This window comes from Spodoptera frugiperda, chromosome 28, assembly GCF_023101765.2.
Source record: "Spodoptera frugiperda isolate SF20-4 chromosome 28, AGI-APGP_CSIRO_Sfru_2.0, whole genome shotgun sequence".
Classification (NCBI taxonomy): Eukaryota; Metazoa; Arthropoda; class Insecta; order Lepidoptera; family Noctuidae; genus Spodoptera; species Spodoptera frugiperda.
Window position 1 is genome coordinate 10064315 of NC_064239.1, and position 18793 is coordinate 10083107.

General features: G+C 33.0%; 3 protein-coding genes across 11 annotated transcripts in view; all 3 read left to right on the forward strand.

The window, feature by feature from the left end:
* The window catches only part of LOC118265604 (uncharacterized), a 17493-nt gene extending 16280 nt beyond the window's left edge, over nt 1-1213 (forward strand). For all 9 annotated transcript variants that reach the window (XM_050705893.1, XM_050705900.1, XM_050705897.1 and 6 more), the window contains one exon: nt 1-1213. This exon is cut by the window's left edge and continues 301 nt beyond it. In XM_050705893.1, the coding sequence (XP_050561850.1) occupies nt 1-65 (65 nt within the window). In that variant the 3' untranslated portion in view covers nt 66-1213.
* A 3866-nt stretch (nt 1214-5079) lies between these two features.
* On the forward strand, nt 5080-10789 carry LOC118265315 (uncharacterized). Its single transcript, XM_035578130.2, has 5 exons — nt 5080-5271; nt 7367-7705; nt 7806-8012; nt 8090-10297; nt 10380-10789. Exons 2-5 carry the CDS (start codon nt 7378-7380, stop codon nt 10631-10633), a joined length of 2997 nt encoding a protein of 998 aa, XP_035434023.2. The 5' UTR covers nt 5080-5271; nt 7367-7377; the 3' UTR covers nt 10634-10789.
* A 199-nt stretch (nt 10790-10988) lies between these two features.
* On the forward strand, nt 10989-18367 carry LOC118265316 (synaptic vesicle glycoprotein 2A). Its single transcript, XM_035578131.2, has 10 exons — nt 10989-11374; nt 12338-12499; nt 12790-12952; nt 13418-13539; nt 13968-14206; nt 14579-14724; nt 15125-15230; nt 16801-17096; nt 17762-17889; nt 18169-18367. Exons 1-10 carry the CDS (start codon nt 11287-11289, stop codon nt 18282-18284), a joined length of 1566 nt encoding a protein of 521 aa, XP_035434024.2. The 5' UTR covers nt 10989-11286; the 3' UTR covers nt 18285-18367.
* The last annotated feature ends 426 nt before the right edge of the window (nt 18368-18793 follow it).

Genomic DNA, 18793 nt, shown 5'->3' on the forward strand with positions numbered 1-18793 from the left:
GTGACATCGCGGCCGCTGATGTATTAGCCCGTTCATTAGTAGACAATTCTGGACTGTGCACCTGAGCCCCGCCAACGCCCCTCAGCGCATTTCACACGGAGACATGTAACAAGGCCGTCTACCAAGACGACACTATCATGTTGAAGTTTTGAATCGCTAATTGCGAGACATTCGTTTCCAAGTGGGGTACGTTCAGACAATTAAGGCCAGTATTGATAAGGTTGAAAAAAGTGGTTTCATGGTTACTTTTAATTTGAAATGGTCTATCTAATAAGGTCAATTTTGGCGTGTGTTGCAATAAATGAGTGTTATGCGGATAAAAAGCCCATAAAATTTTCTCGTTATTAATTTATTTGGTGATTAAATTCGGATTTCGAAAGTGGTCGACGTACACAGTGATGCCTCATACATTAGCTATGCCTTACTTTTTATATGATACAATAGCAATAACAGTACATGATTTTCCATACAACGAATAAGTGCAATGTCAGTCTATGTAAAATAATGTTTATGGGTTTGTACAAAAATTCCAATTCAAATGTGCTTATGAATCTATAAGCTTAAATACCAATTAATTAGCAATTGCGTTACAACTACTTTTTTTCTAGAAATTCAAATCATAAAAGTTTTTACTTTCTGATGTAAAACAAAATACATATAATTATGTCTAGTTTACAGTGGCTTCGTTACAGTTTCGTGCGTATATCATTAGTTAGCTTTTATATAAAATCTATATATATTAATTTTGCTAGTCTATGTAAATATAAATATAATATAAAACTATATATAACAAAATAATGTTTATAGAATCCTATTGTGTCGCTTTATTTATTTTTTAATTATAATAAGTAAATGTAACCTAAGGGGGGATGAGTGATTCTAGTCATTTGAATCTAGTCTATGGTATCTAGTCTTTGGATCCTAGTCATAGAGTAAGTTTGTGTATAAAATTATTTTTGTATTGACCAGACAAATGGTGTAATTGTATTGTACTGACTCTAGTACTCAAGCACGGAGTGTGTACCTAATTAGATAAGTAGTTGCTTAAACTGCCAATGCCGAAATATCGGATATTTCCTAGCTAGAAACTAGATGTAATTAGGATTTTAAATTCTCTGAATAGGTCATTTTTAATTGAATTTTAGATGAAAGTATTTGTTTTTGTTTTTAAACGCTACCATGCATTAGTATTTTCTCCTGTTTCACATACACATAACACAGATTAGGAACAGTAATTGCAGATCACGCAAAGGCTTGTTCCGTGTGGGAATAGAACCCGCGAAACGTTTTACAGCAACCAGTTACCTAATGGCAACGCCAATCTTGCATTGGTGAAGCAACAAAATATTTTTTGTTCATATTTTATGTTGATAAAAAACATAGCACGATCGAGATAAGAAACGTAACTTTTTATAGATAATTAAAAATAATAAACGTCCTTACATCATAAAAACTATTGAAGATGACCTATTCATGTTATCTAACTATTAAGTCACATTGGTTTAATTGAAAAATAATTATATATTAGAATGTAGCTGTTACTAAAATGGAGTCTTCATTACTTTCACGGTCTTATAGCAACAATACTGTCAAATCTATTGATATATTTTTTTTGCAATAAATAATTACAAGTATTAAATAAAGTAGTCGAGACGAGAGCGCATTCGACGCTCTGATTGGTTGGCTCGAAAAACCAACCAATCAGAGCGCGGACACGCTCTCGTTTCTATTACACATTTAACATGTACCAATAACTCAATAAATTCTTTAAAAACCTTAAAAAATTGATCTTTAATAAATATACAAGTAATGGAGACTCTGTAATTAGCAGTATCTAAGTCACTTTAATGTAAACTTTAGTGCCGATTTCAGCTCTACATAAATTTATGTATTTGGAACATGAACATTTTTACTAATTTAACGACAAGAAAAAGAAGTTAGTGTGAGTTGTACTCACTATCTCACTATTAATACCGAAAACATAACTAGTAAAATGAAGTCGTGGTTAACGATTTACAACTCTATGAAGTGGACACTAAAGTTTAGATTAACTTTACCTGTATTTATTATGTTCTAGAATAATTTTTATTTTAGTATTACCTTTTTCCTTTTCATAGTCTTTTCCCAATAAGTGTTTAGCACTTAGCACGAACTTTTAAAAAAGAGTAATAATCGCTATAACTTCCATAGAAAAATTTAAATAAATCAAAAATTTGGATTTTGTATTTGGTAATCGGTTGGTTGGATAATGTATGGTAAAGAATGGTGTATGTGATCGGTCAAATGTTATCGCGATGTTGCTTCTCATTCACTTAACGTTTTTTAGCATTGTAGTGTAGAACTAGGTATTTTTTATTACACATCTGGTTCACAAGTTCAATCGATTAAACCATTCGATTTGAAAAGGAATTCAAAATGAATATTCGAACAATTAAAAAGAAAATATTATCTAATTAAAAATATAAAGATTTTTTTTGAATTCCTTTTAAATATCGAATACAATGAATCTCCTGTACCAAAAGACCAAAATGTAGAAGAATGTCCTAGAGTTGCTAATGGATGAAAAATATTTTTAGCGGTAGTAACACCGTGCAGGAGATTTAAAACACGCACAAATTGATTGACCAGTATTTTGCAAAATAATTCTGATTCCCGTAGATGAAAAATAGCCGTGTTATGTAGCAACCCCGTAGTTTGTGATTGTGATTCCACGACAATGCTGCTAACGTTAGTTGTGATTTGTGGCATCGAGTCAACATTTTGGTGTTTAGTTATAAGGCCTCGTGTTCGTTCCACATAGAGTTTGAATCTCTTTTAATAAATTACGACAATGATAAATGATAATACATTTTTCAACATCAAGATGGCTTAAAATATCCATAGTATCTATATGGTAGAATGTAAATTGGATTTTTTTGTAACTAATCTTGCGTTTCTTCGTAGCTGACAGCAGTAATGTAGCAATATTTGACCGAACTTTAAAATTGCTAAAAATTTAATTTCAGTTAAAATTGGCTTAATTGGTTGCCCGCTGATGAAAGAAAAATGAATCAATTTTCAAATTGTTGGTATATAAAGTGGAACATCAATTGACTCAATGTGGAACAAACACTGAGTGAATTTACCCAAAGAAGGGGTAAGTCAGAGCACGATGGAAGTTACAAATTTGAATAGGGATAGGCTTGTATGTTAAATTGTCACGAAAGTGTCAAATAGGTGGGACGATTATGCAATATTAATAGTTTAATATGATTTTATATTATATATAGCATAGCATTTATATTATATATAGTGTAATATATAAAGCAAGTACCGACAAACTAAATCTCGCATAAACTTAATTGTTTAGTAATAAATACGTTTTAGGCAATAATGAAAATAAACTTGCGACTTTTCACAGATAGATAAGGATCTAATGTAAAATCGAAGTATTTCCAAACAGTTTGCTAGTTCACCAAAATATAATGTAAATAGAAAAGAATGGTTATGAATTAAAACTCATATTTTTTTTTCAATACTTCAATAAGCTAAAGTTTTAATAAAAAAGCCAGATTTTTTATATAATTTACCCACAACTTCGATTTCTTAAACATCATTATTTTGTTAATCATAATTTAATTGTAATCCCGTATTATTAATATTAGTTAATTACAAAGGAAATTGGCTTTCAGAGTGATCTCAAAAATCTAGTCCTTAGCGTATGTAAAATAAATAAAAATATAAATATAGTACATAAAGAAATACAATACGCTTATTTAAATTAGGTTTAATAAATGTTTATAAATGTAAATAGTTTTTCATAACGTGCCTGGCTTTTCGAATTTTAGTCTGCGATCTCTAATTTCTATTCGAAATTGTCAACAAGTGGAAGCGTCACTTTCATTTTGTCTTTTTGGTCCTTTGATACGCAAACATTAAAGAATAACTAATCTTCCAAAACTGTGAAAATATAGAAACATCTAATGACCAATTTTGTATATTATGTTTATAACTAATTGTAACATTTATAAGCGAAGCAATTATAACTTGATCTTTTTTAATCATTAATGGTGTTTACTTATTTCATTTAAATGTAATTATTACATGGCGCTTCGCAGACTTTAATTGCAGGGTTATTTGGGTCGTTCTATATATTTTGTAATTAATTTTAGTATGTGCGTAATTACTGTAGGAACTGTATATTTAGAAATAAAAATTAACAGGAGGCCACGTCCGAGACTGTGGCGAACGCATTGTAAGCTAGCTATGTATGTATGTATGTATTATACTTAATATCCTTTTTACATTGGTAAATGATACTGCCCAAGAATTGATAGTATATAGTAACTTATAAATGGAAATATTGTACAAAATTAATTGCTTAAGTAACTTATTTCAAGACGCCTGTTTGTGTATTATTTTGAGAAACAAACAAATCTGTGATCGTGATTTCTTTCATTTTATACATTTTTATTTTTAGTTTTAAACATTTAACATTGTATTGATTTTGTACAAATAATATCTAATTGTTCTTAAATTATTTATTCGAGTTCTTAGTGATAATCCAGGAATTTAGTATTTAATAAAATATTAGGAGCAATAACTTATCGTCGCATATCGTAAAATTAAAACTTGTAAAAATTATTAAGTAAGTACATAATATTGAAAAAAAAATTTATGGTGATGTAAGTATTGCGAAGTAGGAAGAGTTTTTTGGAATTAAAAGGTGAATAACTCTATTATCGTTTTATTATAACAACAAACACACCATTTCCTTTGTCCTTAGAAGTACGCGTCCACTGGCCGGCATCGTACGCATCGCACGCACCGAAAGCAACGGATTTTAGTTTGTCTTGTATAGAAACTTATAAAACTGCGTTCATTAATTCGCAGTACGACGTGGGTCCTGTGGACGCTTACCTTTAGATTGCACTGTTACTCCAATATTTATAAGGCAGATAGACGAGGACGTTGAAAAAAGGTTTTTACTACGTCCTTGGGCACAGACAAAAAATCATAAACTTTAGAATAACACAAACCTTTTTGCAACCTTATTATTTGACAGATATGTACTACTGGACATTTGACACATAAAATAAAAAGAAAAATAAAGTAAAAAAACAAGACATTAATGACAAGTAGATAATTTTGGTAATTCGACATGATAAATTAATAATTATTTACCAAATGTAAACGAAATTTTAGTTTCATAACAATATTTTCGAAGATCAAAATTATGTGTTGACGATTTCTTTTTTAATTTACTTCCCGAATAATTTTGTTTCTTGTTTGGTAAGTTTTACAAAAATACCTATTTTACAATTTACATATCTACTATTGATCATGAAAACGTTCGTTAAATTTTTGTCACATATTACATTATTGTATCATATTTAAATTTAATCAGTTCATGGTGATTATTCTGTGGTGCAAATGTGTGATTCCTTAAAGCAAATAATTTAAACCGGGACTCTCAACAGATTCGGTTATACTAAAACTTCTCGAAGTAGGTCATGTAAAAAATGAAACAAAGCAACAATTATTTTTACTTCTTTATTTTATTTTTCAGATTTATTTTTTGTTTGTTAAACTTTGTGAAAAATGGAAACTGCGTGTTTAAGGATAAAATTTACACCGTTAATACAGAAACCTAGAAATAATTCAAAATGTTGCCTAGAAATTGTACCAGAAGTTTCACATTTACAAAATCTGGACAAATTGACTTGGAAGAAAGAAACTAATTTCATTGAATATACGATACCGATGACGTATAAAGTGATTTTGAAAAAAAGTCAATGTGATAAAGATAAAGACGCAGCTAACAGTATAGTGAAAACATATCACTCTTGTGTTGACTTACTGATTTCATCGTCAAAGTCGACAGTCAATCTCGGATCAGGCGATGTAACAAGAATAATAAGCGATACGTTTATACTAAACAAGACTTTAGAAGGTGGTATACCCAAAGATGATCTCATTAGAGCTCTTAAAGCAGGTCGTATATCACCTGATTTCATTCCTAACTACCTCATTGCTGATAAATCAACTAATACGTTTGTTGTTGATGAAATAAGGAGAGAAGAAACGAAGATAGTAGTCAAAGACAAAGGCATGTATGAATTGCTATTTTACAACAAGGAACCTTTAAATTTTTCGTTTAGAGAACGAGTCGAGTTGATTCAAACGAGTTGTTCTTAGTTCTTAGAATTTGGTAAATTAAAATTGAACCATAAATACTGTTTTGTAAATCATAAATGTATTTTTCAGCTATCGAAATTACTAAACGAAAATCTGAAAGTACAATTCTGAAGACCATATCAATAGATGAAATAACGAATACGGAAGACCTGCAAGAAATTTTCGTAGACGACATAGCAAGTAGTAACGCTGTAACAAATATTTCAGTAGGCACTAACTCAGCTAAGTTTGATTCAGGAAAGAAGTTATCTTTATCCCCTATTTGTTCAATTAGTACACAAGAACCTCCACTTATTGCGAAAATAGTGACATCAAGAGCAGTAACCTGCAAGTTCTATGATTCCCATAAAGATTTACTGGGACTTGATAGTGCGAGTTCACCAAGTGATTTGTCCCACGACAATCAAACAAGTAACGCTGTGTCCACAAGTAATGCCATATCCAGTAATGCTGTGTCTACGAGTAACGCACTTTCTATTGAATTGTCCAAGCCAAAATTGTCGAAACGGTTAAGATTTAAGTGCAGAATTCCACCAGAAATAAGAATAGCCGAATATATGCAAACTGTTGAAAAGGAGATTTTACCCCTAAAATTAATGCTCAGTGATATTATTTGTAAATGTTCTGCTCTTGGATTAACATTGGGCAGCAAACAGCCTTCAGAACAAAGCTTAATGAATAAATCTGTTTCTACGTATACTGTTCCTGAAATTACAACGTCTGAAGAAATCATTAAATCAAATCGTGTTGTTTATTCTTTTGTGTTTGAGGGATAGAAATTAATTTATTAAATGTTATTTATTAATAATTACTTTTACTTATACTTAATAAATAATAAGAAAGTTGTATTATGTTTGTGTTAGTACAGTAGACTGGTGTAGAAAGGTGGTAGATAGTTCGATTTTTAATTTATAGATAGTAAGAGTCTTGGGCATCCAGAGCGTTATTTATAATACGTTGGGATGTTTCAGCCGCACTACAAATATTTTAGCCAAAGATACCTGACGGTAATAAACCATTATTTTTCCATAACTTGTACGACTATTTCGTTGCAAGATCCAATACATTATGTATACAGTTTCATATTTCCGGAGCGGCATCTGACTTCTTTGTTTTATTACCTTTTAGTTACTGCTGTTGAAATCAATACCTATAATTATTATATTCCTTAATTCAATTATTTTTGTAGCTTCCCTCAGTATGCGTACTCAAACAGCAGTAGTTGAACAAATTATTCAGAAATTTCCATCTGAAGTAGAAACTGTTCCAAGAAACAAGTCAGATCATGTCACTAGTTTATCTAAAAGCACGCCACTTAATGTGAAAATAAGAGTAAGGAAAAAAGACGACGATAAATCAGAAGAAAACGATTCAACAACTACAAAACACATGAAAGGTTTACAAAAAGTGCGACTAGTGAGCAGTGATCAAACGATCATGAATTTCGATGTTTTCATGGAAGCAGAATTTGAAAGAAAGCCGCCACCACAGAAAATCCGTAAACAAATATTCGACATGCTACAACCAGGTATTCAAGTAGTATTGGTTTTATAACAGTAAAAAAAAATCGATTTATGAAATACATTTAGACGCAAACTTTACTTCAGTATAATCTTTCGTGATTACAGGGGTATGTTTGGGAGCATTGGAAGATGATGATTACACTTGCATACCTAGTGCATCATATAGTGCAAACATAAGTGGACCAAGTCAAACAACCAAATCAGATGGCACATTAAAGCATACATTTACACTATCTAAAAACGTTTATCAAGATTACACTGTCTCAACGCAATCGAAAGAACAAAAGTATTTTTTTGGCAAATGCAAACCAGGTCAATCTTTATTCACAAAATTTTCGTAATTTTTATACAAAGTAATAAATTATATTAACACAGTTTTGATTCAACAGGAGGATGTTTAGATCCACCTTATAGTGAAGACAAATATTCTTATAAACCAAGTACGAAACCCGATCCTGAAAAATTATTAATTGAAAAAGTTGTTTTAAATAAAGAAGAGATACCAGACAAGGAAGTTGTTGAAAGTGATACCGATAAACAACCTATCAAACGCGAAGACTCAAAAAGTGGAAGACGTAGTTCAATATTTGATGGTAACTTCTTCAAGAAAAAACGGAAATCTAGTGAACAATCCACAAATACACAACCACCTGAACATAAGGATTCAGTTGTTAACATTTTCCAAGGAGACCCTTCGGTTAATTCGACAAGTGGTCATTCCAATCCTATTATAACTTACCCGCCAAAAATATCAAGTGATTCAAAAGTTAAGAGTCAGAGTCCCAGTGAAGATAAACCAAGAAAATCTTTCAATGAACATTCAGAATCTTATTTTGTTCCTCCAAAAGGTATAACTCGGGATATTAAAGAAAACGATAATACTAATCAAAATGAACCAAAACGTCGATCATCTGATAAAAATACGCCAAAGGAATTTAAATTTCCTACACTCATTCCTGTTCCTATTCCGATTCCATTACCATCTACTAAACCAGACTCTGAAAGTACTGCACCAACTGGTCATGATTTAGCTATCAAAGATAACAAAACCACAGAAGAATTAAATTCGGAACCAAGTAAAGACTTAGTACCCAATATGAAATCAGTAGGTACGCAAACATCTTTTCAATTGCGAGACTCACCTACAGGAGACAATACAGTTCATCCCACTAACGTTGATAAATCATCAAATAAAAATTCGAATACAGAATTAAAGTCTCCTTATACAGATGATTTACAAAAAAAAGAATCAAATGAATTATCCAACGAGAATGTACCACAATTTCGCGTCTCCGAAGATTTGATGTTAGAAAAACCTGAGAGTGCAGAAAACATTATGTCTAACGAAAGTACAACGAAAAAAACTGAGCCAGAGAAAGATATAAATCCCCAAAGTAGTAGTGATAATCAAGAAGAATTTAAAAAAGACAAACGACCACTCGAAAACATTGAAAAAAAAGTAGTTCCGATTCCTATATATATAAAAAATAATAATGAAGCAGAGGTCAAAACCAATGGCATAAATGAAGACTTGAAATCAGAAAATTCAGAACAAAATATGCTAGACAATGGGAGTTCAGATACTCAAAGCCCACATACTGTTACGCCATACGATAAAACGAGAGAACCCATACCTGAAGACATAAAACAAATAAACAGCGATAAAAAATATTTTGATGAAAGCAGAGATTTGGAAACAGGTTTAGATGAAAACATTGAGGAAACCGGAGTTTTAAAAAGTGACAATGAAACAGCGAAAGATTTGAAAATTGTAAGACCTACTAAACCTATTTTTGGGAGTGAAAAGGATAAAGATGAAAAAAATCTTAGCAGTAAAGACCATAAAGACTACGTACCAGTACCGATAATAATCAAAGAAAAACCTACTCCACCAGGTAAAGACTCTAATAATGATAAAGATTTAATCGGCGATGACTGGGAGGATAGCAAAGATAACACAATTGATCCATTTCCTTCAAACATCCCTCCAAAAATTCCAAAGATTCCAGAAGTTGATTCAGATAACATAAAACATTCAGGTGAATATGACGAAATGGATGAAACAAAACCAATCCTGTCTGTAAAAAATAAAGAAAAAAATGATTCTCCAGATGAATGTGAATATCCTTCAACTATAGAGAAGAACAATGTTAAAATAATTACAAAACAACCAAAACCTGTAACTGAAACAACAGATTCAAACGATGACTTTAGAAACATAATTACTAAAAGGACCGATACCACAAGTATTCCAAAATCTTCTGATGAATCAGCTGACACAATAAAAAGTGTATTAAGAAAAGACCCCATTTTTGTTAACTTGGGATTCTATAGTCATCTGAACGACAAAAATGAGCGAGTTATTGAAACATTCGATACTAAACACGTGCCTAATCGATCACCAAATGATTTGGTAACAATAGTTAAATCACAAATAAGGATTTCTTCAAACGAAATAAAGATTCCTGTTGATGCGGAACATGACATGTCTATTCGGATCAAAAAACCTGACACGAACCAACGTGTTGCTATTGACGAATCTAGACTGGTGCCCGATAATGCTAAAGTAATTAAACAGAAGTCTACTGACCCCAGTGGTAAGTAGTAGATTTTTTGTCGTTAGTCAATAGTACAATATATTACACTACTATAAAATATTCCTCATATTCTTTGCTTCAGGTGGGGAAACAATCACTTCAAAAACAAATAAATCTGAAGAAGCCACCAAGAACCGTGAACTTGAAATTAGCATACTAGAATTCTATGAACAGGAATTAATTCCATTACAGTTAGTCATAAGGAACCTAAGAGATGAAATTGATGTGTTAGCAGCACAACAATTAGTTTTTAAAGATAAAATATTTAGTGCAAACAAAACAAAGACACGAGCAGTTCATTCAAATAAAAAATGTTATGGATGTCTGAAAAAATAAAGATTAAGGAGGTTATGCAAAGAAATAAATCATGTTGTTTCAAGAATCAAGATAAAGTCGTGGAATTAAAGACGTTTAGACACCAAAATAACTTGTTAACGAAATCTTATAACATCTTGCAACTTTTGTACTAATTCATTTCGATATTGCAGATAATATAATAAACATATTTGAATTCTAATAACACGAAAATACGACAATGGTTTCTAATAATTTCGATGAAGATTATTATAAGAAAAGTGTTAGTAATCTATAATAAATAAAAATCGAAAATAGCTAATAAAAAAATACTTTGAAACTGAAACCCTCGTCTTTCATAGTGGTTGATTAACAGATGTTATAGTTCCTTATTAGGATAAAAGTAGCTGTATCATTCATCAAGATAAAAATATTATAATCTACAATTTGTTCTACTGGCACTATCACAATAGAATTCTTGATAAACACGCCGGTTTAAATAATTCAGTTTTATGGTTATTATACTGCTTCGTATCGTAACACTCGTGGAAATCGGACAGGTCTTTAATTAAAGATAATTTACGTCACTCTCATGTTTATTTCTTCCACTCAAACTTGAAGAAAATATGCGTGGCTAACAACTCTACCTGCGTGGTTGTATTTTTTGAATTGTTTATAAGTTGAATGGGTACAAAATGCAAAATAATGTAAATACGGTTGCCGAAAAGGTGGGAAAAGATGGTGAACATGCAGCAGATTTGGATCAAGCCTTGGCAGTAGCAGGTAAGCCATTGAATACAATCTTAGAAATAAATATAATAAATGGAATAAATATCGTGTGGAATTGGACACATAGTAATTTTTTTATATTCTGAGAACATTACATTCCTAGAATATTGTTTAATAAACGAGAGAACCAAAATATTTAACTTTTGCAGTAAAACTGACCATTGAACTACTTGAAATGTATATTTTATTTCTCGTCATAATTTTTTAAAGTTAAAAAACTGCCCTGCGAAGCGTAATTATGATCAATTCTTAGATAACACCTGCAATAAACGGAGTTACGATTGCAATACTTTTATCAGTGCTAAATTGATATTGAATGACAATTACTTTTGATCTATAATAACAATGACATGTGGGTACATGCCTTGCTATCTGTATTATAAATAATCGGGGCTTAATACCCAATACGGTGATATCTACTGATTACAAGAGTCCAGAAAGTAACTGTACTTCAAAACTAATCTGCTTATTGTTCTATGACTTATAAAGATTGGGATAGAAAGTCAATCGTGTCAACAGATCACCTGATGGGAGCAATCAACAACGGTTTAAATTTCACAGAACCATGACAGTCAAAGTTGTTTGTCGAGGATATTTTATCTGCATGGAATTTTAAGATTAATTCGTTATAATGTATGTATTATATACTTAGTTACTTTTTCTTATTGTTTGATAAATAGTATGTTACATTACGTAGCATGCAATTCTTCGTTAGTAATGGTGCTCCCACACAGCGGTTATATAACATTATACAACAATGTGTAACAATAACATTTGTGTTTAAACAAATTATAAGTGGTTGTAGAGTATGTTACATGCTGTTATAAATATAACAATGTTGTATAACGTTATATAACTGCTGTGTGGGAGCACCATAATATATAATCTCGTTAGTAAGAAACCTGTCTTAAGAAATCTTCGCTTATTTGTCATAACATTATTTATTTATTTTTCCAGGTTTAGGATGGTACAACATCAAATATTCCTTTATATTGGCCCTGTTCTTGATAGGCGCTATCGTGGAACCACTCGGCTACTCCTTCGTGGTACCAGCAGCAATGTGCGATCTGGAGATGACTGAAAGCCAACGAGGATTCATAGCATCAATACCTTACATAGGTATGCAGCTGTAAAGCTTAGCAAAATTAGCAAAATCGCATAAAACTTATCGCTTGTATTTTAGCTGTTACAACTTTAAACTAGTGGTTCTTAGATGAGAACGATTAATAGAATTTATATAATTTCCAAAATATTCTATGTTATTAAGAACAAGTAACTTCAAAGACTAACACGTCTGATGGAACTCCGAAAATTGAATGCATTTTCTATGACCTGTGGTCAGATGATGTGAATAAGAAAGAATATAAAGTCCCTTTCAAGCCTAACGCCTATTATTCACTGCGTTCCAGGTATCGTGGTTACATCATTTCCATGGGGCTATTTAGTAGATACTCGGGGCCGTAAGAATGTGGTCGTGATCGCATCATTCCTCGCCGGAGTATTTGGCGTAGTGGCTGCATTCATGCCAAACCTCATAGCATTTGCGATTGTTAAATCCATCTCAGCACTATGGTAAGGATATGGGTACTTTTAAATCTAAAACTATCATTGTCACAGAGCGAAACAAAACCATAAAAAATCTAAGATTTAACATACTTTCAAATAATCAAGTATTTATTGTGAAAAGTGAAAAAGTGGGTGTACATTGTAGTGGTATTACGTGCTACAATGGCAGCTACAAATACAACAAACAGGGATAGGCAGAGGTGTACTCTGCCTATAGGCAGAGGTGTCCTCTGCCTACCCCTTCGGGGATAAAAGGCATGACGATATGTATGTATGTAAGTATTTATTGTATCCATAATTTACCACCTGTGGTGGAAATAAAATGTTAAGTCACAATTACAGCAATTTATAAAATTAATAGGATTTACTTGACAGCAATTACTTTCCTAATGACACGAATTTATTTCTCTATACCTCATACATAGTATATCTGTTCTTTACCACTTTAACATGTAAATTACTGTTGGTCAGCATAGCCTGCCCGGCGGCAGTGCCCTACACGTTCATCGGCGAGATCATCCCTGCCAAGAACAGGGACCTCGTTCTATCCGTCACTAATGCTCTGCAAGTTAGCGGAACACTTGTTGTCCCATGTAAGTAATACAGTAGTTGTTTTACTTATCATTTAATGGTATCTGATAGGAATGATCTTTGTTTCGACAAGGTAAGCCAACCGAAGTGCAAAAAAATCCCTAGCGCGTTGCGCGCCCACTTAATTAATAGCGGGAAAATTAACGAGCTACGTGCTACGAGCAACGCGCTATGAACTACGCGCTACAAGATTCGCGCTACGAGCTACGCGTTACGAGCTGAAGAGAGAGTGAAGTCGTGTAAAATCTCTCATGTAAAATCTAACTTAACTCGAAAATATTTTTTGTACGAATAATCTTATATTTATTAATCAAACACCTCGTACTAAAGGAAAATAGTTTCATACTTTTTCTCTCTTTTAAGGAATAAGTCATGATATTTCTTAATTAAAACATAAATCCTTATATTCTTCAATATTTTCTTATTTCAGTACTGGCTTGGGCTATACTGCCTCTGGATTTCCGAATAGACTTCGGTCTGTACTTGTTCAGGCCCTGGAGGCTGCTCGCCATATTGTACGCGAGCGTCTTCATCATAGCTGCTGCTCTCATGATGTGTGGTCCGGAGAGTCCAAAATTATTAGTTTCTCAAGGAAAGATGGATGAAGCCCTTGAAGTTCTACAAAACATCTACAGAGGCAACAAAAAGAAAGGAGCTGGTGAATTTCCAGTAAATATTTTATTATTTTCAATTGTTTTTATAGCACTGCACTGTTTTTGGTAATATCTGATAAATAAACGGGCACCAACAAATACTTTATGGACAATTTTGGACAAAGTTTAACTGTGGCATCTTGTCTGGAGAGAATAGCTCTAATAATACATTACGACCATTGCGTCATCACTTCAATCTAATATTATTTGCGTGTCGCATCAATAGTTTTAATAAAAAAAGATAAACTAAATCTTAATTGCCATTAACGGTTGCCAATAAACATAGTGGGCTCTTAGTAAGAAGTCGTTAATATCATTTTGAACCAAAATACATTTGAAATAAATGCACTTTTTGTTCAATGTTAAGTTAAGAATGTAATTGTTTCAGATCAAGCGGTTGATAGCGCCTCCATACGACAGTGAGAAGAAAACTTTCTTTAAATCTTTACGAGTACAAAGCGTGCCTCTTTTCAAGCCGCCGTATGTAAAATGGTTCGCTTTGAATAGTTTCCTCATGTTTGGCGTGTTTTCTACGTAAGTATCTATAACATTCTTTAAGTACCAATACAATGTTAGTTATATTAGACCTATTTGACTGTCCGGTTTGTGCTGCGGCTGGGCGACCGGGTGCATCTCATCGAATCGTCACGCCTTATCCCTGCAGGTGCACATTACGGCACGTAATGCCACTGTACAATGGGCACCCACTTTTCACCATTTGTGTTATATCCCACGTATTGGACGATGAGCACAAAGCAATAGGTGTGTGAAATTATGTGTTTGTAAGTCTTTTACTGACTTAAATAATAAGGTTCACAATGCATTTCAATCCCCCTTGAGCAAGCGTGGTGATTAATGTACTCTGTGTTAGAAGAGACCTTTGCTCAGCAGTTATGATATTATTGATGATAATATGATATGTAATGCATTCCAGATTAAATGGTCTATACATGTGGGTACCCGACGTGCTAAATAGAGTTATGGCTGGCGACGGTGACGATAAGACGGCGTGTGACATTATCTTCGATAGGCTCAATCAGGTATATAAATGTTTTTAGTTATAGGTAATGTGCTCCCAGTAATATTCTTAGAAAATTCAATTCATTGTTTTTTTATGGAATAGTGGGCAAACGAGCACACAGATCACCTGATATCTGGGGGCACGGTAGTTTCTTGCCAATAAGCCAAGCGAAGCGCAAGCGCTGTACCTACCTTTTCTGAAGCGCTTCGTCGTATTTTTGAACCTTCATAACTTGAGTTTGGGTTATACCAGATAAACAAAATTTTCAGGATAATGAGTGGTAGACTTAATAAACCTCTAAAGTTTCAATTGCATACTTATACTTTAGATTTTATTGATATCTAAAATACCCCGATTTCGTCACTCACTCACTCACTCACTCACTCACTCACTGATGATCAACAAAATTCTTAAGGTACTTCCTGAAGTCCTAGAAAACTGAAATTTGGTATGTAAGCTAGTATTAGTACCCAAACAACAAAAAAATCCTAAAACTTGGAACTTTTACCCCCCAACCCCTTAAACTAGGGGGTGAAAGTTTGTTCGAGACTTCTTTTGACGCTAGAGGTCTGAATGCGGCCGCGGAGGGGTAAAAATCTGAAATAGGGAAACTTAATTCCCTATTTCCTGCTTGAGATCTGAAAATTATACACAAGTACATAGAACACAAACTTTTCATCAAATCAAAACATTATCCTAACCATAAGTACTTAGATATGAATAATATTACTACACTTCACTTCGGTAAGTGTTTATTAATCAACCTATACTTTTGAACATAAGCATCGTAAGTATAGTATGCGCCAACGCCCGCCGCCTGCCCCCTCGTCCCCGCGCAGTAGCTAAAAATAATCGGCCCGTCAGCGAGCGCGGCACCCGAACGCGGGCAGACGCGCGAGGGCAGACGTCGTTGACGGTTGTCTCGTTGAATGAAAAGTTTTCGGAATATTTCGGTGATTTAAAAGTTTGCTATCGCGGAGAAAAAAACCATTTGCCTAATATTTAATTGTTAGTAGTTTAGTAGGTAAAGGTTTAGAGACTAGTGTTTTAATTTTCATTGATAAAAAGTATTAGGATTACGTTTGCAATTTTCTTATAAATTTAGTAGTAGGTGAATTTGTCGCTCATTTTATCTTTCTATCATAAGCAACCTACAAAAAGAAATGAAATCCCACAAAAACATTTCATGTTAAATGTTCAAGACGAGACCATATAGCTCGCACGTCAAAAAGTAATTTGTAGAGCCAAGGTTTTAACCCTATACTTTTGAACTGGCGAGTTGGCCGCACGGAATGAGTTTAGAAGATTTATAGATTTTTAACTCAAGCCCATATGACGTCAAAAAGTCCGTGCGGCCGACTCGCCAGTTCAAAAGTATAGGGTTAGAAACTTGGCTCTACACGGGATCTGATTATTTTTGACAGTCCGAGCTATTGTCTCGTCTTAACATTTAACATGAAATGTTTTTGTACGGATTGCACATTTCTTAATGAGATCACAGTTACTATTGATTTTGCGGGGTTAATGTTTTGTCTAGACTAGTCACATATTAATATTATAATAACTAAACAAGTTCACTTTTATTACAGACATCAGAAAGCGATGAATGCGTAGACACAATAGAAACAGTAACATTTGTTATAAATGCAGTAGCTAACGCAAGTTGCACTGTGATCTGCCTGGCAGTCGGTAGCTGTGTCAAATTTATAGGCAAGAAGAGGCTCCTTATCATAGTACTGTTACTAACAGGAACATTCTGTGTTCTCATCAACTTTATAACTCAAGATATGGTCTTCGCTGTCCTTCTGTCCTCGATACAAATATTATCTTTAGCTATAGGACCGATCAATGCATACTCTGGAGAGTTTTTCCCAACACATCTAAGGTGGGTTCAAACATATTTATAGTTCATACGAACGGTCTACGTTTAAATATTTTAAAACTAAGGTTATTACTATAGTATTGTGTACTTAATCGAATGATTAATGTTTATAGTACTTTAACGCAAACACTTGATGTCATGCCGTAGACCTATAGGTAATAGGGTAGATGACTATTTTGTATTTTATCTACTGTCCGTCTAGCAGATTGTTTTAAAATATTAGGCACGTATTTTTGTTTCTTACGGAAACAAATACTTTCAATCATTAGATATTATTGATTCAAAACAACGTGAGATCTCACTTCTGTGTCGTTTTATTATACTTAGAAATGACGTAGTTAGTTTGAGTGGGTCTCCTAAACTTTGATTCATTTTATCTAAGAATTGTTTACAAATACAATAAAAAAGTACGTTATAATATTTCGATTAAATTTCTAGGTGACGGACTAAATAGATTTTTAATTTTCACACCTCCACATAATCTTTAATTGGAAATGAACTAATTAACTTTCCATTTGAATCAATGATCTGGGCTCCTAAAAGCTATTGTAAGACATCCACCAATTCGATTTTTTTAAAAACCACACGTATGTACATTATACGTAAGTTTGTTCAGATTTGATAACGCAATGTATCAGAGTAAAACATAGCTATTCGAACTGTTTCAGGGGCATGGCGGTAGGACTGACAATGATGTGTGGACGAGCTGGCTCTATCGTCGGTATCAACGTCGCAGGAGTTCTTCTGAACGCTGTCTGCGAATTGACGTTCTACGTATTTGGAGGTTTATTAATAGGTAAGTACGTTAAGATCTTTAGATTAAATTTTCTTGTCAAGACTCCTAGAGAAAAATACCCTGGAAAGCGGACTACCTAGCGGGTTACCAGGGCTGTGGCTCGAAAAGCAGAAGTAGAAACGGGGTGATTTTTAGTCAGTAAGAGTCAGACACTTCTTCTCGCCTCGCTCAAGGCTTTAGAAGTAACTGGATGATGTCCCACGTCTCAAAAAAAAAAAAAAATTGTGAAAAATACATAGACCGAAGGATAATTCGAAAATATGTCTCTCTTTTTTTCAGTGTGCGGACTGCTCTCATTTTTACTCCCGGGGTCACAAAGACCTTTAGTCAAGAAGGAACTACAGCTGGAAAATTCACCAAGCGATAATCGAAATGCAGAAATTTCTCATTTGTGAGAACTTTGTGCATTTCTGTAAGTGTGTGACTATGTGCATAGCTGTGAGTAAATTATTTTGGAATAAAATTATTTTTACCTAATGCTCAATCTTTTAGTAAGTAAATACATACCTACACGATAGTAAATTATAAACCAAAACATCAACAAAGCGCAGGTAGTATTTTATTTATACTTTTTACCTGTGTTTTTTATTTGTACAAACTACACAATAACATAACTAAACCCATAATTAAACCCTTCGCTTTGTACGAGTGTATCAAGCACCAAATGAATGAAAACTACTTCTCACATCAAGAAATCAGTTTGTTTTCATGATGGCATATATGAAAAAAAAACTTGGCAGTTTCTTTGTCTGTAAGTAAGTGTACTAAAAATACATAACAAAATATTTTCTCAACCGAAAACATTTTAAACAGATTTGCAATGCACAATAAACAGTCAATCTATTCTATGAACTCATTATTTAATAAATATGTCATAATTTTCAAGGACAAACTTGGCAGACAC

What these genes read in the sequence shown, in the direction of transcription:
- LOC118265315 (XM_035578130.2), top strand. Translation starts at nt 7,378, where the DNA reads ATGCGTACTCAAACAGCAGTAGTTGAACAAATTATTCAGAAATTTCCA. An exon ending in ATTCGACATGCTACAACCAG is followed by an intron (nt 7,706 to 7,805) that starts GTATTCAAGTAG and finishes TCGTGATTACAG; the next exon opens with GGGTATGTTTGGGAGCATTG. An exon ending in TTTTGGCAAATGCAAACCAG is followed by an intron (nt 8,013 to 8,089) that starts GTCAATCTTTAT and finishes TTGATTCAACAG; the next exon opens with GAGGATGTTTAGATCCACCT.
- LOC118265316 (XM_035578131.2), top strand. Translation starts at nt 11,287, where the DNA reads ATGCAAAATAATGTAAATACGGTTGCCGAAAAGGTGGGAAAAGATGGT. An exon ending in TCAAGCCTTGGCAGTAGCAG is followed by an intron (nt 11,375 to 12,337) that starts GTAAGCCATTGA and finishes TTATTTTTCCAG; the next exon opens with GTTTAGGATGGTACAACATC. An exon ending in AGCATCAATACCTTACATAG is followed by an intron (nt 12,500 to 12,789) that starts GTATGCAGCTGT and finishes ACTGCGTTCCAG; the next exon opens with GTATCGTGGTTACATCATTT.